The sequence below is a fragment of the Bufo bufo genome, chromosome 2 (genome assembly GCF_905171765.1).
Source record: "Bufo bufo chromosome 2, aBufBuf1.1, whole genome shotgun sequence".
In the NCBI taxonomy this organism is placed as follows: Eukaryota; Metazoa; Chordata; class Amphibia; order Anura; family Bufonidae; genus Bufo; species Bufo bufo.
In genome coordinates, this window is record NC_053390.1 from 700,294,340 (window position 1) to 700,317,741 (window position 23,402).

General features: G+C 40.5%; 1 protein-coding gene across 8 annotated transcripts in view; it reads left to right on the plus strand.

Moving 5' to 3' along the window:
* Positions 1-23,402, plus strand: part of TENM3 (teneurin transmembrane protein 3) — a 1,407,247-nt gene that overhangs the window by 1,103,410 nt on the left and 280,435 nt on the right. For 7 of the 8 annotated variants that reach the window (XM_040418697.1, XM_040418703.1, XM_040418701.1 and 4 more), the window contains one exon: positions 10,119-10,217. The exons of the other annotated variant lie outside the window; for it this stretch is intronic. In XM_040418697.1, the coding sequence (XP_040274631.1) occupies positions 10,119-10,217 (99 nt within the window). The remainder of the gene's footprint in view (positions 1-10,118; positions 10,218-23,402) is intronic. 8 annotated transcript variants of the gene reach the window in all.

Below are 23,402 nucleotides of genomic sequence, written 5' to 3' on the forward strand. Positions count from 1 at the left end.
GACAACTTTGATATTATCTAATAATGTGCAGAGATGTGTCATGAATATTTAAATTACTTACCAACTTGTCTATTGTGACTATGTTTTAGGAACACCAGAATTTTTATTGTTTTACATTATTTTTGCCATCCATCTTGTGAGAGCTGTTGACACAATAATGTATTCTTTGAGACTTGGCATTTTTTCCAAGACAGTTATGTATACTATTAAAGAAAAATCAGTTTGGTAATAAGATTTTATTTGGCAAATTTTTATACTTCATTATACCCAGCAATGACTTAAAAGTGAGATACGACATACATAAGGGGCTATGGTTTAGACATTTTTAATGCTAGTTTCAAATTTGTGGTAAAGGTATGCAGCAAGCTGCTTTGGTAGAGCTGGATATTGCCATTCACCACTGAAGCCCATTTACCATAATGGGATCCAGGAGGGATCCACAAGATTCCTGGATGAGTAAAATGCGTTTCAGTTGGACAAAAAACTGTGAATGTTTTTGTCTGGCCGAAACCTGGCACTCATGCTGGAGACCAGCCAAATCCCATTATAGTTAATTGGGTCTAGCAGTGCACGGCCCTATACGGCTATGCCGGACACAGTGAACGGTTCCCCTGACAGAACAGCCCACTCGATTCCTTTGCTGCAGATGTGCTTGATAAAGACTCACATTCATGTAATATTGATTTTGATTTTGGAACATATCATTTAGGACAACCATGCTTAGGAAAATATCTCACAGTCAATCAGACATCGACCCATGCTTGCACCTCCTACAAAACTCAGAACCAATCCCTCTCTCTTATACTTAGTAAGATCTCCTCGCCTGCTCTGATCCACTCCAATAGTTGCATTGTGACAATTTATTCAACCATAGTCACAGTTTGATTCACACTTTGGAATATTCATACCTCATCTACCAAGCTTGTAATTTGATATAATAAACTTTACCTCATGGGAAAATGGATCAGCTCTGCCTTCAAACAACTGGTTGTAATCTATTTTACTGTCAGACATGGCACAAAATAGCCATTGTGTTAAATTTATACAATACTTGCAGTAGTTGCAACCTGACTTAATTAAGTAATAATTCCAGCAGAGCGGGGCCTTGTATGTCATTAATAAGTTACTATAGGCAAAGATTTTAATTAGTTTTAATGATTCTTTTTCTGAAATTTGTATTATTTATTTATTGAATCTCCATTGTGCCATGTATCAGCAGCATATATACAATGCTGGGCCAGGCAGGCAGCTTCTAAGTTAGTAGAATGTGTATTATCTCGCTGGTTCATAGTTTTTCGGCATTATAATTTCTGTTTAATGTCAGCAGCTGTTCATTGAATCACTTTCACACTGGAAGGAAATGTTTTGGGCCAATGATAGATTGGATAATTCATAATTATATGGTGTTTTAACACACTGAATCTAGCTACTGAGTGTCCTTGATATCCAAAGACAGCCCTAGGTTTTCAATAAATGTGTGTGATAATGTATTTCCCAGGTATCTGTGCTCATCCTCTGTGCTGTAGATGAAGGTTTTAAATAGTTCCACTGTATAAATGAACTCAAATTGAATTATGGTAAAGGACCACTAAACCCCAAAATTGATTTTTTCCTATATGAACCATGAAGGTAAAATACAATAGGAGAACAAAAAGAAATGTGTACACAGAAAACTTCTGCAAAGTAGTTCAGCCTAAAGTTATTGGGAAATATGCTATAAATTCATGTCCATGTGTACTTGTCACTGAAACAATTGTATGGGCTTACACTAAGCAAAATCTGACCATCCACAGGGTAGGATCAATGGTCCAAGGAGAACAAAAGGTAGTTGAGTTTGGGCTATGGCAACTAAGGTCTGTGGCTGATTGACCATTAAAGATTATGGTCATCATTTATTCTTTATGGTGTCATCCATTATAGTATTTTTGAACCAAATTTTTACTAACCAGTTGAATGAAAGATCTTCACAACCTATACCATAATCCTAAGGCATTTCACCTTGTTAAAATGAAATCTATAATGGCAGTTTGTTGTAGACTGAATAGTTCTCCAGTAGAGATTACATAGAAAAGACGAGGGCTCATGGTAAAAATTTATATCAGGCTTCCCTTGTGGTGCTGTTTGATCCAGCTCACCCGACCTCATATTTGATACTTGTTCCCTTCAAGGCGTCTCCTTCTCTTTTTATTAATGCACAATATTTTATTGTTTGTATTGTTCTAACATATTCCACTGCACTTGCTTCTTAATGTTATGTGCTGAAAGAGAAGGGTGGCCTTGCTTTGTTCCAGAGCATCCAACAATGTAGAATAGATTGTCTTTTTTTTTACTTTCCACCTTAGCAGTTGATTGTATTCCCTCTATGACACATATAGGGGCAGTAATTTATCATGAGGGGAATATCAGATCCGTGTATATAGGTATATCATTTATCTGTATTAAAGGGCAGCATGGTGGCTTAGTGGTTAGCACTGGTGCCTTGCAACACTTGGGTCCTGGGTTTGAATCCGATCAGGGACAACATCTACATGGAGTTTGTATGTTCTCCCTGTGTTTGAGTAGGTTTCCTCCCACCCTCCAAAAAAGTATGAAATTGTCCCTAGTGTGTGTTGGTATCAAGCACTTAGGCTACTTTCACACTAGCGTTCGGGTGTCCGCTCGTGCGCACCGTTTGAAGGGGCTCACGAGCGGCCCCGAACGCATCCGTCTGGCAGCAATGCATTCTCAATGGAGGCGGATCCACTGAGAATGCATCCGCCTGCCAGCGTTCAGCCTCCGCTCCGCTCAGTGAGCGGACACCTGAACGCTGCTTGCAGCGTTCGGGTGTCCGCCTGGCCGTGCGGAGGCGAGTGGATCCGTCCACACTTACAATGTAAGTCAATGGGGACGGATCCGCTTGAAGATGACACTATATGGCTCAATCTTCAAGCGGATCCGTTCCCCATTGACTTTCAATGTAAAGTCTGAACGGATCCGCTCAGACAACTTTCACACTTAGAAAATTTTCTAAGTTTTAATGCAGACGCATCCGTTCTGAACGGATGCGAACGTCTGCATTATCGGAGCGGATCCGCTCCGAACGCTAGTGTGAAAGTAGCCTATATGGCAGCTACTGAATTCCCAGGGAGTCGCCTCAGTCATGGAACTATCCCTGTGCTTTGAGTTCCCATGGGAAAAGTGCATTCTAAATGTTGGTCATTGTCATAAATTGATAAACATTTGTAAGGATAGGTGCACTACTGTGATGGATGCAATCACCAAAATCTGACTAAACCCTCACTCTGGTGTTAAAATGAGACTTTAGCCAATATATCCTTGTATGAAGGACATACCAAAGCCCACGCACCACGTCAAGGTATCTCAGGTGGCACGCTAACCTACCTGAGTCGTACGGACAGTACCAGGGGCCAGTGGGCGAATTACAGAAGAGTAAGGTCCGACAGCAAGCAACTCCCAGTTGCCTCCAGTGTGAAACCATACATGCAATGGGAGGAGGCTGTGAGTCCCACCCATGGTTGACTAATATTATGCAGACCTCACAGGTGCACCTAACTGTTGCCTATGGAAGAAAATCAAGGCACATTCAAATTTGGAGTTTATACACCTCCAAGCATACATATAGAAAGTACATACCAATGTGGTCTTACAGGAAACAAAATGCTCAACCCCAATGCAGTTGTTCATCTATAATCAGGGGAGCAAATCCTGCACATGTGGTCCGTTGCTACTGGCGATCCCCAGCAAAAAAATCCATACAATGGAGGATGCCCGCAGCAGACCACAAGTTCCACTTTTTTAAGAAACATCCTACACCAGATGGCAAAATGTGTGGATATAATTGACTTAAATACATAAATAAACATTTGTAAGGATAGGTGCACTACTATGATGGATGCAATCACTAAAATCTGACTAAACCCTCACTCTGATGTTAAAATTATACTTTAGCCAACATATCCTTGTATGAAGGACATACCAGAGTCCGCGCACCACATCAAGGTATCTCAGGTGGTACGGGACCTAACGCTTACCTACCTGAGCCGTATGGGCAGTACCAGGGGCCAGTGGGCAAAATTACAGAAGCGTAAGGTCCGGCTCACAGAAAACAACTCCCGATTGCCTCCAGTGTGAAACCACACATGCAATGGGAGGGGAGGAGGAGGCTGTGAGTCCCACCCATGGTTGACTAATATTATGCAGACCTCATAGGTGCACCTAACTGTTGCCTATGGATGAAAATCAAGGCACATTCAAATTGGAAGTTTATACATCTCCAAGCATACAGATAGAAACTACATACCAATGTGGTCTTACAAGGCAGGACATGCTCAACCCCAATGCAGTTGTGCATCTATAACCGGGCGAGCAAATTCTGCACATGTGGTCCGTTGCTAATGGCGATCCCCAGCAAAAAATGCATACAATGGAGGATGCCTGCTGCGGACCACAAGTGCCACTTTTTTAAGAGACATCCTACACTAGATGTCAAAATGTGTGGATGTAACCGACTTATATACATAAATAAACATTTGCAAGGATAGGTGCACTAATGTGATGGATGCAATCACAAAAATCTGACTAAACCCTCACTCTGATGTTAAAATGAGACTTTAGTCAATATATCCTTGTATGAAGGACATACCAGAGTCCGCGCACCACATCAAGGTATCTCAGGTGGCACGGGACCTAACGCTAACCTACCTGAGCCGTATGTGCAGTACCAGGGGCCAATGGGCGAATTACAGAAGTGTAAGGTCTGACTCACAGAAAACAACTCCCGGTTGCCTCCAGTGTGAAACCACACATGCAATGGGAGGGGAGGAGGAGGCTGTGAGTCCCAACCCATAGTTGACTAATATTATGCAGGCCTCACAGGTGCACCTAACTGTTGCCTATGGATGAAAATCGAGTTTTTCATGTATAAAATATCACACATATATTTTATGCTGACAAACTTATTATCACAAGTAGCCTTTATGTTTGGAGCATAAGCCGAGAATCATGTTAATTTGTCTGCCGGAAGAAAGCTTGGATAATCCCATACAAAGCTATGGTAAAATCATACATTTACACTTAAACATTAATGAAAGGCTTTGAATGTGTTACGGGAATTCATAATATAATTAATGCTTTATTTGCTTTTGAACTATTTAATAAAATATTAACTATATGGTTCCCAAGGTTTACACTTAATCATTTATAAGGGATTGGGGACAAGACATCATTTGATTTTCTCACTTAAAATAAAGCAGCAAAACGTGCGTTAAATTTGGTGAGGTCAACATATCAATACTTCTCTATGCCCAACTTCTCTGAACAGCTTTGCTTCTATTTCTAAGAGAGTATTCTATTTGATGGCAAATCGTGAATTCATAAATCTTTTTTGACTCTTAAAGCGGGGACTCTTCTAACTTAAAAGTTAAGGACCATAGTTCTACGGTGTAAAACGTTTAATAGTAAGAGTGCTAGAAGATATGTTAAAACAATCAGTATTTTACTTCTGGGTATGACTATTGTACCATTGTGTGTGGGTGTTTTTTCTCCTCTGATTTTTTCAGGGAATAAGTAAACTGTTTTAGTATGCAGCTTTTGGTATTTTCATTAACATTCAGTACTCAATAGAATCGAAAGCAAATTAAACATTGCGTATTGTATATGTCATGGTATTTGGTAAAATGCTGCTTGAAATTAGCTGTGAAACACAAGCTTCATAGGGATTGATAATAAAAAAATATGCTTTAATTTAACATAAGTGCATTGAATATTCACTCGCTTGGGATAGGCTTCCACTTTTTCATTGTAAAGTATGGTGCTGGATGGGAACGTACTGTAGGCAGTATATTAGATAACCAAAGTCCATGCCCCCTTAAAGTTGCAATTTGCAAAGAGTGTAAATTCTGTGGCACACACTTACACTATGAACATTCAGTGCAGCAGTCCCATGATTCATCTACTTCACAGTGACAGGAACCCAAAATGTACTGATAACACATAATGAAAGCACAATAAGGAGATTTATTTTTTATGAAAAAATAAATAAAACACTTGATGAAACTTTCCCAACACCAGCTTCTTCATAACTGTCACATTTGCAGTCACATACATTGAATCTGTCACATAGAAAAAATCTAAGTGGTCCCTTTGTTAGCACTAGTTTATTGTAAGACACTCAACATCCTAGGACAATATGGCCTCATTCTTGGTTGTTCCTCCAGTTCCACCCCCTTGGGTGATAAGGACAGCTTCTGTAAAAGATTGGAAAGGAGAATCCATGCACAGGTTTATACCATCCACTGGGAAGGGGGTCAGATCACCCCATGCTTGAAGGGAATGTCCACCATTATTTTCTATATATTAATTCACCTCCAAAATTCTGTGTTTCTGTTAACAGGGTTTTAGAGTTCAGTAAAGAAACTATTCTCAACTCAATATATATTTTTTCATACAGTAAGCACCTAAGATTCCCCTACTGGTAACAAGTAGCTAGATTTTTTTTTATTAACTCGATATCTATATGGGTAATAGATTTTTAGCACTGGCTCAATAAAAATAACATTAAGTTAATCAGGGTAGAATTGTCATCCCAACAAAATGGTGTCAAAATGTGAGAAGAGTTAGGAATTACAAAAAGTTTAAGAGAATATTCCATGGTGTTCCTGTAGTCACTTCATATAATTTTCAAATGTGCTCCTGTAGTGTAGTTGGGAGAAATTGTTAAGTCAGTAAGCTATGGTAGATGTAGTCAATAAACCGAATTTATGATAACTTCACTCTAGAATTGTGGCATCAAAAAGTTGCAAACATATGGTACTCTTTTTTCACTTTTTGAACTTGTTTGCACAAAATTTGGCGACTTTTTGCATTTTTACACCACTCACTCCAGTGTGGTTATCTATTTTAATGAGCTTAACTCCAGATTTATCATTTATATTTTTATTTTTTATAAAAATTGTAATCTCACTCCAGGAGGAGGGTAGAGTAGGTAAACTGGAGTAGCTTCTCTAGACAAAAGTGTTAGGTTTAAGGATAAGAAAAATTCATCAAACAACATGAGACATTTGATAAATGTGGCATAAAGTACTCTAACACAGACTCAAGCAAAACTGACTTCAAATTTTCCCCTCATGATGAATTCCCCCCAATGACTTTAATATCTTGCCATAAAATGAAATATTTGTGTCACAGGTCACTTTACTTGGCCTGTATCCATTCACATATGGTATGTCTCTTTTAGAAGTGAAGGATTGCCCTTTGCTATTGATTATATGATTAAATTGACTGAATGTAAACTGCAACAAGATTATCCAGATATATGACATGAATTATACTGTGTTTTGTTCTTTTTTTGCGGTAGAACATCAGAGTCCAACAAGATGTTGGAAGCTGTTTCATTCACTGGTCCTCAGTGTTAGGTTTTTGGGTATTCCAAGTATGCAAACTTCTACAAGAGTAGGAACTATTTAAATATTGCATGAAAAGCAAAACATACAAGTTTTAAAGGCCTGCTTAGAAAATTCCCCCAAACAAGCAATGTTCTTTGAAAAACATTATGGCAGGCATATAGTATGCTATGCATACGTTTTTGTTTTAATGTGAAACCTATACTCATGTCTTATTCTTGTGAAGTATTTCATAAGAGAGGACTTTGCACCCAAGATATGTGCAAAATATGAAAAACATCAGATTTTATTGAACATGCACTCATCATTTCTCTTTGATCTTTTTTTCCCTATCGAATTTTGTATGATTCCCAAAATTATGGATCTGCATCAGTATCCTTGACAGTACACATGTACCTGTGGTGTTCCTGCACTTTGCTTTCTCTCTTCTCAGGATATTTTACTTAAGAAAAAGTCTTTGAAGTATAAAGTCTGATTAAACAAATTAGTAAACTTTGGATCTTTGCCAGTGCATCGGACATAACTATATTATTTTTCCTTTCTGCTAGTATGTTTAGATTTAATGTGTCTATATAAATGTATATATTTACACTCACTGACAAAAAAAAAACTACATCTAGATATAATAATGATATAATGATATATGTAAGTGATTACAATATTAGACAAAAAGGATAAGCTTATTGGAGAAAACTGTACAATTCAAAGGAGGCTCTAGTACCCTGGGCCACCTCTAGCCTTGACACAAGATGAGATATGGTTGGGCATGGAGGCATACAGGTTCCATATGGTATTCTGCTACACATATGCCCACAGCTGGGTGCCAAAGCTGGTCCCATAAGTACTCGATTGACAATAAATCTGGCAATCAGACAGGCAAAGGAATTGTTGCAGCCTGGCTGAGACATTCATGGGAAGCCCATGCTGTGTGTGGATGAGCATTATGCTGCTGAAAAATGCTAGTTGGAAGCCCTTCCATGAGAGGCAACAAGTGGCCACTGGATGTCCTGCACATATCACTGTTAGTGTCCCTTGTATCACTACTAGGGGGGACTGACTGTCATATGCGGTGGCTCACCTGATCATCACCATCACAATATGAACAGCAAGACGTGTCACAGTCTACAATTGTTTGGTGAGCAAAAAATAAAATTACTCATGGTTCCTGAAGTACTTGTGTACTTTCAAACTTTTATAATATATCCAAGCAGCATCTGCTCGCAGATCTCATTTCATTAGAGAATGCTGAGCTGGTTCCTATGCCGTAATGTGCTAGGAAAGCAGACAGTGGTCATCACTTCACGTGGTAGCGACATATATATCGCTGTGGATTTAACACCTGACCATCACATCAGCGGTTGAGGCAGTGTGTTGCTCCACAGCAAAGGCAGGATTGAAGCACTCACCACGAGGCCTCCATACATGAACCTGACTGTCATTGGATCCCAAACAGAACATTGATTCATTACTAAAGATGATACAGTTTCAGTCACTAGCACTAAGGGGGTGCTTCTCAAACAGGGATGGGTGTGGTATTTTCCACTTTCCGGTTCTTAGATTGTAAAGGATCTCAAATCACCTATATATGAATGGTAAAAAATATAGACTGCAAGCTTCACAGCAGAGACTTCATAGCATCCAAGGGCCCCATGTTTACGTCAAAACGAATAAAAGATTTCCTCTATATAGCTTCCTCAGGGACACTTTTTAATAAGGTGGCACCATTTCACCTTTGTTGGAGATGTATTTATCTAAAATGACCAACACATAATTAGTACCCTCTTTCCATGATGGGATCATACCTGAAATTGTTAAATTATTTTGTATAGTCCATACAGATATTATAGACCTCAGCACATGATTAGATTTTTCAAACTGCTTGCTTGGCAGTAATAGCAACTTATACACATCTTGGAAAGCAGAGAAATAAAACATTCATCATTTTCCCTACTAAGTCACTATGTAACTGAATGTGTTTTAAAGGCACCTTGTCAGCAAAAGGACCAATGACAGCGCTCACTGTGCTGGACTTAATAATCAGATTTATTTTCAAGAACTTGTTGGCATACACTATTTCCACAAAAGCTAGGTAAAAATTAAACAGAACTTGCAGATAAGGCTACTTTCACACTGGCGTTTTGGCTTTCCGTTTGTGAGATCCGTTCAGGGCTCTCACAAGCGGTCCAAAACGGATCAGTTTTGATCTAATGCATTCTGAATGGAAAAGGATCCGCTCAGAATGCATCAGTTTGCCTCCATTCAGTCTCCATTACGCTTTGGAGGCGGACTGCCTGCAGCGTTTTGGTGTTCGTCTGACGGAACTGAGCCAAACGGATCCGTCTTGGCTATGTTACAGATAATACAAACGGATCAGACGGTTGTATTATCTGAACGGATCCGTCTGTGCAGATCCATGACGGATCCACACCAAACGCGAGTGTGAAAGTAGCTTTATTCGTAAGCTCAATTATATTTGTATTTTATAATTATCTTATTTGTCAATGTTCCCTCCACAATCTAAGTTGTAAATTTAGTGCTCGGAGGAAAACATTGGCACTTCGATTTTTGTTCTTTTCCATCAATTAGTCATAATGATCCCAATTTGTAGAATCATAGTCAATGAAGAACATCTTGTATCCTGACTTATAATTACTACATTTTTATGTATTTTTTTTTTCACTTTAACATATTTTAATGTTAACAATGTCTTTCTTATAGAAAAATAGCAAATCACCCAGTTCTTGAAAATGGGCATGACAACCTCATAGAGATGGCCGTGTTTCCACCACCTTGCCATGATGGCGACTATGGGGATGGGTATGTGTCTCTATAAGTTCTTTTGCTGCTAAAGCTTTGCATAATTGTAAATGCCAGCAATCAGAGCTGCATTTATAATTTCTGACAGCCAAACCAATATATTGTCCCATTGATACACTATCCCATTGTCATGCCATGGTCCTAAATTGTTCACATATTTTGCTTAAGGCCCTAAACATTTTCATCCACTTTGAAATGGCTAATTTCAGATATTTTTATGGTTTATTTTTAAAACAATGTTTAAGCTATCAATCAAAAAATAATAATTAAAGTTATACCTAAAATCTGAAAATTTGCCATCTTAGCCCTTGATTTATGTTGTTGTCACTGAAATGTATGACATCCAGCAGGTTCTGTAGACATGTTACAGGATAGACTTTATTCATACACATGAATAGTACCCTGAGTAGGTATGACAGGAGTATCTCACAGCATTGTAGCTCTCAATGTTTTCAGTGGCCAAATTGGGACAATGGTTTAATATGATAGGTACTGCATAAGTTTGATACGCACTTGTGATAAATTACACTCAAACTATAAAAATGTTATCATAAGAAAAAAGTGGAAAATGCTAGATGAGATACAGTATATTGTTTTTTTAAATATTTTATCAAATAACAGTATACTTGTTGCTGAATATTGTGGTTGTGTATCTAGAGCTATGTGTCAGCGTGGCAGTGCGCAGCCACCTCTGTTCTATGTGTACTGGCTGTGTAAACTGCACCCCTGTGACTTGTACCTCTTTCCTGTGTCTGTAGGGAGGAGTACTGTTTTAATGTCTGTTCACTGTGTGCCATTATATTCCATGCAGGCTTCTTGCTGTACATTGTAGATGTGCATCTGGAGCCATGTGTTGGTGTGGCATTGCGCATTCATCTCTGTTGTTGTACTGGCCCAGATTACTTATGGTTGTGAATAGCTCTATTGTGATGTGTGGCTCTCCAATATGGTTCTGAAGGGGTTAATTCCTCAGTCTGTCTGAATCTGCACTTGTTGTCCGTGTGCTCATTATTTCAGCTACTTAGTTCCTGAATTTGGTTTGTGGATATTGTGTATGTAGTGTGTGGCCAGACCTGGTTGCACAACAATGTCTGCTCCTGTGCAACAGTTATTGCTTCTGAGTCTCAAAGCCTGTTTCCAATGTCTGTCCCTTAAGTCCATTTCCTGATGCATGTTCCTGTATCTTGTAGCCTGTATCCTGAAGCCTGCTTCCTTATGTCTTGCCTTGCCTGTTCCTGCCTAGTGTGTCTGGGTTCCAGCAGTAAACACAATATATGCTTGCCAGTTCTTTGTATGTCTGGGTTCCAGAAGTCTTGATCCAAGTTTGAACATGTTCCAAGTCTATGTCTCTGTTTTTCCTGCCCTGTAGGTCAGCTGCTTTCTATCTGGATTCCACTCTTGCAGTGTTTTCCAGTTTAAGGCACAGTGGTTCCACAAAATCCATAACAATACTATTTGTTGTTATAATAAGGGACAAAAAAAGGAATTTACCATTTTTTCTCCAAAAAAGCTCAAAATGTATTGCTTATGCTAAAGTGTGAATGCTTATATCACAATGTATCACAACCAGGGCCATTTTATTGTAAAGAATTGGTGGGAAAAACAATCGGAATGATGAAAATGGAGGATCACATGACATTGCTAGGTAGGGGGAGGACTGGCCCTGATCGGCTCTGCTGCTGACAGATAGCTTTGATCAGCCAATCAGAGCAGGATTCAGGCAGGTCATTTTGCTAAAAACACCATAGAACACCATTCTGTGTTAAACTTACAACCTGAGAACATTTATCCTGGTTTTGTCTGACATAAAACTATTACAGACACAAGTAGAATCTGGCTGTAATCGGAACACTATAAGGAGATATGATTGGGTAGATTTTAGGGTTTTATCAGGGAAAGGCTTGCTGGAAAACTCTACATTTCAAAATCTTGCAACAAACTCATTTTATGGAGATGGACAGCCATTTTTTTTGTGTAAATCATCAAATTTCTACAGTTCATAGGCTTATTGCCAGCACCCCAATATCATACATTCTGCTGCAAACGCTGAGCAATTAACCCCTTTTTACCCCTAAAAACCTCAATTTATCATTTGTAATCTTCAGGTGCATTTCAGTGCTTCAATATACCTATGTTAGTGAATGCATTGCATTACTGCAAGATACCGTTCAGTTACAGCAAAGTTGCAAAAACGCATATTATTGCAATATCTAGTACATGGAACGTGGTTTTATACCTGTTTTTAGTGAATATGTTGTATTACCTCAAAATGCTGTTCACTTATAGCAAAATCATTTTAGTACAATAACTTCATTACTATACCTGCATTAATGAATGTTTTACTGCAAAAACGGCATTATTATACCCCTGCATTATTGCTATTGTAAATTGCCAATACTTCATTATTCAGGAAAAAGAGGATGAGATTGGGGACTGAATGGCTCACGCCTCCTCTCAGTCACAGTAGGACAATGTTGAGGTCACCCCTGAGTCTGACACTGTGCCTTGGAGCCAGGGGTCACAGCATTCCCCCTGCTCATCCTCGTTGTATCCCCAGAAAAGCCTTGTTTTGTTTTTCCCTAACAAAACCCCATGCACTATAGAAGATACTCAAGATAGTCTACCTATTGATGACATGTGTGAGAACAGTCAGTGTTTGGACTGCTATGAGTAGGAGGTTCAGGTGGAGGTGGGGGACCCCATACATACCTGTGTTGGTGGTGGTAATACTGACACTAGTAGCCACGGTGATAGTGGTAGGAGTAGTGGTAAGTGGTCCTACAAAGCAGGAAATCAGGAAGGAGGTCAAGGAGCCTACAATGATACTAGGGAACTGTAGATGCTGATACTGTGTCCACAGGCTCAAAACATGCCTGAGCCAGGGGCGTAGCTATAGGGGGTGCAGAGGTAGCAGTCGCTACCAGGCTCAGAAGCCTGAGGGGGCCCAAAGACCCTTGTGCCGTATAAGAAGACACTGGTATTATAGAAAGTGCATGCCGGTCAAGTTGCACCTCTGGCTGCTAGGGAGAGGTTAGGTAAAGAATTTGGCATGAGGGGGTGGGTGTCGTTAGGCAGCATGAAGGCTGAAGGGAATGGGGTCCCAAGCTGAACTCTTGCACCTGGGCCCATGAGCCCTTAGCTATGCCCCTGGCCTGAGCTAAACTAATCTCGGCTGCCTGCTCTGTAGGAGCATCTCCCATTGTGCAGTTTTTCACCTAAGTGTCAGAATACAAAAGTATTGCAGCACAGTGTGTTTTTAACTACACTGTTTGTCAACACTATCCACCATGAATTTACCCCTAGCTGTATATGTCACTGTCAATTACATTATTTGCTATTGCTGTCATATTGTTCAAAAGCTTTTGAAAAGGAGAACGACGAGATATAAAAAATCCTGGGAGACCTCAGAGTGTCATATACCAATTTTCAGATCAATTAGAGCACATGTAATTTATGTAAAAACAATTTGGCCGCAAATCGATTTTGAAAAATTCGATGAATTGGACATGAAACAAATGAAACAAAGGTTGCTCATCTCTACTCACAATACTAAAATTAATTGAAATGCTTAATTTGGGAGTACAAAGTGCTTATTTGGAGATGTAGTTATTCTAATATACTTTTTATATCAATTCCTCATAATAGTCAGTATTTCTGTTTGCAGCCATTAAATTATAGCCTCCATTGGTTACTTTTGGACGATATAAATCTTGTGATCACACTTCTCATTACAAAACAGAGTTGAACTCTTGTGTGTCCATCGGGTGACTGATTTTCATTTTCCGAAAGTAAATCATGAAGGTTCCTATCAATGACTACAAGCAGAGATTTAGTAGACTTTTATAATACGTTATGACCAGGTGATGGCTAAAAATATGCTGTATAATATAGCTTATCATTTTGACCAGTTTATGAAAAGTCTTAGGGTCCATTCACACGTCCGTAGTGCATTGCAAATTGCGGATCTGCAATATACCTGGCCGGCATCCCCATAGAAATGCCTATTCTTGTTCGCAATTGCGGCACGCTCCGTAAAAGCGTCCGTATCCATTCCGTCCCCATAGAGAATGAATGGGTCCGCACCCGTTCCACAATTTGCGGAACGGATGCGGACCCATTATCATTCAAGGCATGGATAAGCAAATTACTTAGTTATTTCAAGGTTTATATATTATTTTCTGAAATTAGTATAATATTTTAAAAAATAAAAGCAACTCTGTAAAATCACATAAAGCATCATAAAAACATTGTAGCAAACTTACAGTAAAGCAGCATAAAAAGCAAGTAAATGAAATACTGTAAAGCTGTAAAAAAGCTTCTGACAGGCATCTTTATGGGAGAGAAAATGTTTTTATTAAAGTAGATTATCACAGAGTCAACCTTATAGCAGGAAAGTAATAAGAATCTGGGCCTGAGCTGCAAGAAATGTAATCAGACGCCTGTGTGTTGTTTGGTAATACAGCCCTCCTTCCAGCGACAACTATTGACTTCTGATTGTCGGCCTATTATTTTTCATATACAGGAATCTTATTAACTGTGGAAATATGCAGATTGGAGTTTATTATAGTTGTTTCCAGCACAGGGCGGCAGTCTCAAAATAGCTTTCACCGAGCTTTGCATTTGTTAAAATGACTGTCAGGTGATGTTAATTCAGGTAACATAGCAATGAAATTTATCTTATTTGTAAGCTTTTCATTTTCAAAATTACGCTGCCAGGGATCATCTCCCAGTGTGAAAGTTGTCCAAAAACAATAGCGCATCAGTTTGAGAACATAATAGATCTGAGAATACAAAAACACAAACAGCGTGACAATGCGGTTTCTTTGCCTCCAGACCATACTGTGTCACAGTCAGGAGCGTTACATATTTGTTCAGTTTCATTCTGTGTCACTTGTACTTTATTTACATGTACATTTTGTATGTTATAGCAGTGGTCCCCAACCTTTTTTTGTGCCAGGGACCGGTTTCACACAAAACACTTTTCTCACGGACCACCGGGGGAGGGGGGGTGTCATTCAAAAAACAGTAATTAATAAATCAGTATAGGCCCCCACTCAGTGAGTATGAATGATGTCTCCTCTGTCTGGAGTTGTTCTCTTTCCTTTTTCCACAACTTCTTTCTGTATAACTGAACAAACAGAACACAGATATTTAGTAATCATCCCCATTTAGGTCCAAGTAGATATAATGCCCCCCCCCCCAGTAGTGCCTCTTTATATATAGTGCCCCCCAGTAGTGCCTCTTTATATATAGTGCCCCCCCAGTAGTGCCCCTTTATATATAGTGCCTTCAAGTAATGCCTCTTAATATATGTACAGTATAGTGCCTCCTCCTTGGTGCCTCAGTAGTGTTTGCAAAGGAAAAAAAAAAAAGAGCAAAATACTCACCTCCATCCGGCTCCCTGCATTACAGTACAGGTGGTACTCCTGCACCGGGTCTCTGGCGGTTTGATGACCCGACACAGCAGGTCGCAATGATGTCAACATCGCAACCATCTTGCACCTTAGCACTGCCTCATAGGCATCAGGCTTTGCAGATAAACGACGGGGCACAGGAGCCAACAGTTCCTGTCACCGTCATTTAACACCAGCACACTCCGTGGACCAGTAGCAGACGATCCACGGCCCGATACTGGTCCGCAGCCCGATGGTTGGAGACCGCTGTGTTATAGGACTTGTTAAGTGTCACGTGGCTTTATGCCACTGTGGTGTTTCAGAAAATCAATTTTTTTTACCATAATTTCTTTGATACTATTTTCAGCTAGTGTCACAAACGAAATTATTACAACACATATATAGTATACTCTATTGCTAGAGGTGAGCAAATTGATTCCATAGAATCAAAGTTTGACACAATTTTTTCTAAAAAAAATCAGAATTTCATTTGAATCCTTATTTCATATAAGAGGCAGTAGCCACCATCTTGCTTGAAGATCTCAAATTAAATGCAGTGCGCGGTGACATATGACGTCATCACAGGCCGTGCAAGATTTCGTGCTAGATCTTCAATCAAGATGGCGGGGGCCGGCTCTTTGCGATCAAATGGATGAGGTAAGTATGATTTAATTAATAATTTTTTTATTTTACACTTAAATATTAATGTCAGATACCGCAATCAGCTATGAATGAGGCATCTGAGGGGTACAATGGGGGTAATCACCCCTTCCTGTCATTGCACCCTCTACTTACAAAGTAATGTGTCTCTTGATGAAGTAATTCATCACAAAGCAAATTTTTGTGGTTTGTAAAATTCTGCAAAGTATCTGAATTTCATTTTTCAATGCTCGTCTCTAGTAGTTCTAGCCTCCAGTTTCTACTTGTTTCTTTGAAAGACATTAGGCTCTTGAAGGCACATATCTGCATACATTACTTGAAAAACTTTAGTACACAACAGATAAACCTGAAAGAAATGCTTGTTTTCTGCGACTCAATCCACATAGTATTAGTCATGTTAATAATAATCACTTTCCTAGCAAAGCTTGTAGAAAAAACGTTTTGAGAAGTGGTTAATCCGCTTGATTGAATGTCTCTACTAGAGAAAACCGCAGATTATTGTATTGTTATCAAACAATGGCAAGGTTCGTGAATCTAAAGTAAACTTTAAAAAAAGACAAGCTTATACAGTGCCCCTGCAATTTGCTGTAAGATGTTCGGATAACTTCATAAGTATTTACAGAACAGGGTGAGGTAGGCTAGATACAAACTGGAACAAAAGTTCTATATTTGTACACGTTATGAGTGTTTTTTTTGGATTGGAGTCTATGTTGGTCTAAATCGGAGAGGTATGGTATCACCAAACAGTATAAGGCCTCATACACATGACTGTATGTATTTTGTGGTCTGCAAATGGCAGATCTGCAAGATATAAATACTGTTCGTGTTGCATCCACATTTTTGCACACCCATGGACTTCAGTGGGTCCGTGGTCCACATTTTGTGGGCAAATATATATCTTCTATGATCTGTGTGTCCGTTCCGCGAAATGATAGAATATGTCAGCAAAATGCGGATCACAGAACCTTTAAAGTCAATGGGTCCACAGAAGAAATGCAGACAGCACACGGACCACATCCGTATTTTAAGGATCTGCAATTTCGGACCACAAAATGGGCACAGTCGTGTGCATGAGGCCTAAAACTGTAATCCTTCCCAAGTCTCTATATATGGACCAACTGATTATGTATAAACTGTCTAAACTACCCTCATTCACAATACATAAACCTATATTTAGTCCTTTTATAAGCACAAACTTGTATTTGCCTTCAATACAAGCTCTTAGGGTTTGTATGCAGTGGCGTCTCTAGCTTTCAAATTTTTTTGGGGGGGGCACACTGGGGGCCAGGACAAAAGTAGGGGGGGCAGCTATAACAACGATACATTTACACAAGTACGCTTAGAAATGCTGCGATACTTTACCCAATACCTAAAACTGCAACAGGAAAGAAAAGTCCAGCTGTCTGTGGATGACACTTTTATAGAGAGGGGGATCTGTGGATGACACTGTTATGGGGGGGATCTGTGGATGCCACATACCGTATATAGCATCTTATGGTATATGTGTCATCCACAGATCCACCCCATGACAGTGTCATTCCCATTTCCCCCTCCCTATAACAGTGTCATCCACAGATCTCCCTCCCCGCCTCTCACAGGAGTGTACATATATAAAATAAACATATTTCACATGAACACTTACAGTTACTTGGCTTGGCCCTTGGGGATCTCGGACGCCACTTCAACACTTGGCCGGGGGCTCGGCGGAGCTGATGTTGTGTTTTATCCTAATGAGAAAGATTTCATAATAAGGATTTGGAGAAGGGGCAGAGGGATAGTAGAGCAGAGAGAGGCTGGTGCTGCTACTAGGGGGTCATACCATGGGGGAGTAATAAAACCCACCATAATGCCCCCCAGTAGAAATAATTCTCCTTATAATGTGCAAAACATACCCCCTTATGCCCCCAGTTGAGCTAATGTCCCCCATAATGTGCCAGTATAAAATACCCCTATATAGTGCCCCAGTAAATGCCTCCATAGTGCTCGTCTCCCCCTTCCTGCTAGTGCCCCCCATAATGTACCAGTATAAAATGCCCCATATATCGTGCCCCAGTAGATGCCCTCATTGTCCCCCATAATTTGCAAGTATAAAATACCCCTTCTTAGTGCCCCCGTAGATGACTCCATAGTACTCCTGTCTCCCCTTCTCCATAATACCCACCATAATGTGTCCCAGTATAAAATGCTACTGTACAGAGCCCCCCATATAAAACACCCCTTCTTTGTGGCCTCAGTAGATGCCCCTATAGTGCCCACCAATAATGTGCCAGTAATAAGTGCCCTCAATAACGTACCACTGCCAGTAACAAGAGCCCCCCAATGTGCCAGTAATAAGCCCCCATCACGTGCCAGTAACAAGAGCCCCCATCATGTGCCAGTAATATACCCCCATCACGTGCCAGTAATAAGCCCCCCATCACGTGCCAGTAATAAGCCCCCCATCATGTGCCAGTAATAAGCCCCCCAATGTGCCAGTAATAAGCCCCCATCACATGCCAGTAATAAGCCCCCCTATTACGTGCTAGTAATAAGCCCCCCATTACGTGCCAGTAATAAGCCCCCCATCACGTGCCAGTAATAAGCCCCCCATCACGTGCCAGTAATAAGCCCCCCATCACGTGCCAGTAATAAGCCCCCCAATGTGGCAGTAATAAGCCCCCATTATGTACTAGTAATAAGCCCCCCATTACGTGCCAGTAATAAGCCCCCCATTACGTGCCAGTATTAAGCCCCCCATCATGTGCCAGTATTAAGCCCTCCATGTTCCAGTATTAAGCCCCCCATCATGTGCCAGTATTAAGCCCCCCATTGTGCCAGTATTAAGCCCCCCATCATGTGCCAGTATTAAGCCCCCCATCATGTGCCAGTATTAAGTCCCCCCCATCATGTGCCAGTATTAAGTCCCCCCCATCATCATGTGCCAGTTTTAAGTCCCCCCCATCATGTGCCAGTATTAAGTCCCCCCCCATTGTAATAAGCCCCCCCAATGTGCCAGTAACACTATTGTAAAAAACAAACAAAAAAAAAACACTTATACTTACCTCAGTGTCAGTGATGCGATGCAGACTCTTCCTGTGTCCCGCGCTGTAAGGCTCAGGCGGGCCACCTGCGCCGGCCTCTGATAGGCTGCAGGCACTAGGCCGGCAGCCTATCAGAGGAAGGGGAAGGGACACTCCTCTCCCTCCCCTGCACCTCCGCTGGCACAGGCATATTACAATGGAGATGAGCTCAATGGAAGCGCTCATCTCTCTGTGCCCGGTGGCAGTGGCTCACTTTGGGGGGGGGGGGGGGGCATTTTAGTTGGGGGGGCACAGCATGATGTAGGGGGGGCCGTGGCCCCCTCTGGCTCCCCCTGGCGACGCCACTGTTTGTATGCATGTGCTTTCAGGTCAAGTCTTACAACGATCCGCATCCCATGTGTGTGAAAGGGGTTTTCACAGCCACATTTACATGCAATGGAAATTTGTGCCACTGCCATGGAAAAAAAAATACCATGAAAATAACTAGCGTACTACTTATCTCCATGGATTCCGCATAAAAAAGCCAATGAATAGAGCCATTAAGTGACAATCGGGGTAGTCCTCTTGTGGATCAGCACATCCACAGCAGAAATCTGAGGGTGGATTTAGACGAGCAGATAATCGTTACGATTCCAACGCTAGGGATGGAAGTTGAATGATAATCGTTTCATGTAAATGTTTCTAATGATTGCGCGATCGGACCAAAAACGCTCACTCAACGTCTGTGAAATTGTTAGTGCGCATAAGAACAATCATTGGTTGTCGTTAATGAAATGCACGATAATCGCTTCATTTAAATGCTGTCCTACAACGTTTGGTCATTTAGTCACTGGTGCCTGTGATCACTTAAGCCAGGGATGCCCAACTTACAGCCCTACAGCTGGTGCAAAACTACAACTCCCAGCATGCCTGGACAGCCTACAGCTATCAGGGCATGCTGGGGGTTGTAGTTTTTAAACAGCTGGAGAACCGCAGGTTGAGCATCCCTGGCTTAAGCGATTATCTGCTCGTCCAAATCCACCTTTATGCCATAGTCTAATTTCTGCCACAGAGATAAAAGGCAGGTTTTAATACAACTGAAAGAATATTCTCTTGCGACATTGGACAGCCATCTTCTATAGGTTTATTCAGCAGGATAAATTCCTATTATTCAGATAACTGTATTAAGAGGAAAAATATTTATCCAGCCTTCCTAGATATTGAAAAGCCTATGTGCAGATGGCTAGGTAGGCATTTAGCTATTTCCTTGTTCAAACATGTTTCTTTGATTGTGATTGTGCTGGCCTTATATCTTTCTCTTGCATGAACTCATACTATCCTTTCAATCTGCTCATTGTGAAAGGGACCTGCATGCCAGTGAATGAGATAATGAGAATCTGTGCAGACGTGTGCACTAGAAAAAGTCAAGAGATGGAGCGCTCCTTTTGCTGCCTGCTATTAAAAGAAGCCCTTGTATGTAGCTCGTAAGGTCCTTAGGAAAGAAAGCCATCACCCGTCAATTGGCCCTAATATTAAATAAACAATTGACAAGTGGAAAGAACAATACGTACCATCTTTCTAGGAAAAGAATTGCAAGCCTGTGAAGGGTAGATTCTATTCAGAGCTCGGATGTTCCATATCCATGTAACATTTTATGAGTAGAAGCAGAACCGCTGAAATATCTCATCTTCCTCCCCTTCTACTCAGTAATAAGCATTTATATGTTTTCCGCCGTGCTGAGGATGTAGTGGTTACACCCTAGTCATTAAATTGTTCCTCCTTCCCAAGCTTTACAAGGAGCCAGATACAGGAAGACTCAGTCTATTAGAACATGGTTGAGCGTAGAGCGGAAGAGAGGCTTTATGGTGGTAAAATGAATAGGTTTTACAGTATAACCTTACCTACAGGATTAAAAGGCACAATCTTATATGGTAGAAGCCCCCAGTTAACTATTGTTCTGCCCAGGAACACTTCCATCTTCCATAGTACTATTCACTGCAAAAAATGATAAGAAACTGTTAAAAGACAGGGAAATAACACTGACATTTTGATATACGGTATGAAGCATGAAGGAGGATATAGCAGTTCCTTGCCATATCATTACTATCAGCTAAATACACATTCCCCAGGATAAAGGAATCTTTTGAAGATACATTTGTTGGTAAAGCAGGATATTTGTGCTATAGGAACAGTGACCCTACAGGGGTTGTAAAAGATTACAAAATCATGGCAACTAAAAAAAAACTGAGGTAGAAGCCAATTTTCCTCACTTTATGGGAAAATAATTCCTTCCCGACTCCAATCAGGCAATCAGAATAACTCCCTGGATCAATGACCCCTCTCAACTAGCTATAACCTGTAATATTATTACACTCCAGAAATACATCAAGGCCCCTCCTGAACTCATTTACTGAACTCGCCATCACCACCTCCTCAGGCAGAGGGTTCCATAGTCTCACTGCTCTTACCGTAAAGAATCCTCTTCTATGTTTGTGTACAAACCTTCTTTCCTCCAGACGCAGAGGATGTCCCCTCGTCACAGTCACAGTCCTGGGGATAAATAGATGAAGGGAGAGATCTCTGTACTGACCCCTGATATATTTATACATAGTTATTAGATCTCCCCTCAGTCGTCTTTTCTCTAAAGTGAATAACCCTAATTTTGCTAATCTTCCAGGGTACTGTAGTAGCTTTATTCCAGTTATTACTTTAGTTGCCCTCCTCTGAACCCTCTCCAGCTCTGCTATGTTTGCCTTGTTCACAGGAGCCAAGAACTGTACACAGTACTCCATGTGTGGTATGACTAGTGATTTGTAAAGTGGTAGGACTATGTTCTCATCACGGGCATCTATGCCCCTTTTTGATGCAACCTATTATCTTATTGGCCTTGTCAGCAGCTGCATGAAACTGGTTTCTACAGCTTAGTTTTCTTTTCACCAAAATTCATAGGTCCTTTTCCATGTCAGTGTTACCCAGTGTTTTACCATTTAGTATGTACGGGTGACTTGCATTATTCCTTCCCATGTGCATAACCTTACATTTGTCAGTGTTAAACTTCTTCTGCCACTTATCTGCCCAAGCCTACAAACTATCCAGATCCCTCTGTAGTAGTATACTGTCCTCTTCAGTGTTAATTACTTAATGAAGAGGATAGGGCCCAGTACTGACCCCTGAGGTACTCCACTAGTAACAGTGACCCAATCTGAGTGTGTACCTTTAATAATCACCCTCTGTTTTCTATCACTCAGCCAGTTACTTACCCACATACAGACATTTTCTCCCAGTCTAAGCATTCTCATTTTATATACTAACCTTTTATGTGGTACAGTGTCAAATGCTTTGGAGAAGTCCAGATATACGACATCCATTGATTCACCGCTGTGAAGTCTAGAACTTACCTCCTCATAAAAACTGACTAAATTAGTTTGACATGCCTGATCCCTCATGAAGCCAATGCTGATATGGCGTTATTTGCTTATTTTCATTGAGGTACTCCAAGATAACATCTCTTAGAAAACCTTCAAACAGTTTATCCACAACAGATGTTAAACTTACTGGCCTAAAGTTTCCAGGCTCTGTTTTTGGATCCTTTTTGAATATTGGCACTAGTGTTGATTGCAAATATTTGAATCGTGAATTTCTATCTTGAATATCGGCACTTTGAGAATTCGCGAAGATGTAGAATATGGTGCTATATATTCGTAATCGCGAATATTCTATATTTTTTTCTATCAGTAACCTCCCTTCTTGCTTGTGGGCCAATGAGAAGGCTGCAATAATTTTGTCAGCGCTTAGCAACATCCCTAGCAACCAATAGGAAAGTTGCCTACCCCTTTACTATATAAGAAATTCCCCAGCAGCCATTTTCTGCTGTTTTTTTTTTGCAGTTCTGAGAGAGAGCAGTGACATTGCTGTGTTCTGTGCTTTCATCTGGATCCTATTCCTTATCCAATTACATTAGATAGTTAGTTAGCTCATATATATAATAGTTAGTGGGAGATAATCACTAATTGGCACCACATTTGCTATGTGCCAATCCTGTGGAACACTCCCTGTCAGTATAGAGTCCTTAAATATTAGAAATAAGGGTCTGAGCCTCCTCGCTACCACCCTCCCCCACATCTGCCCCATAG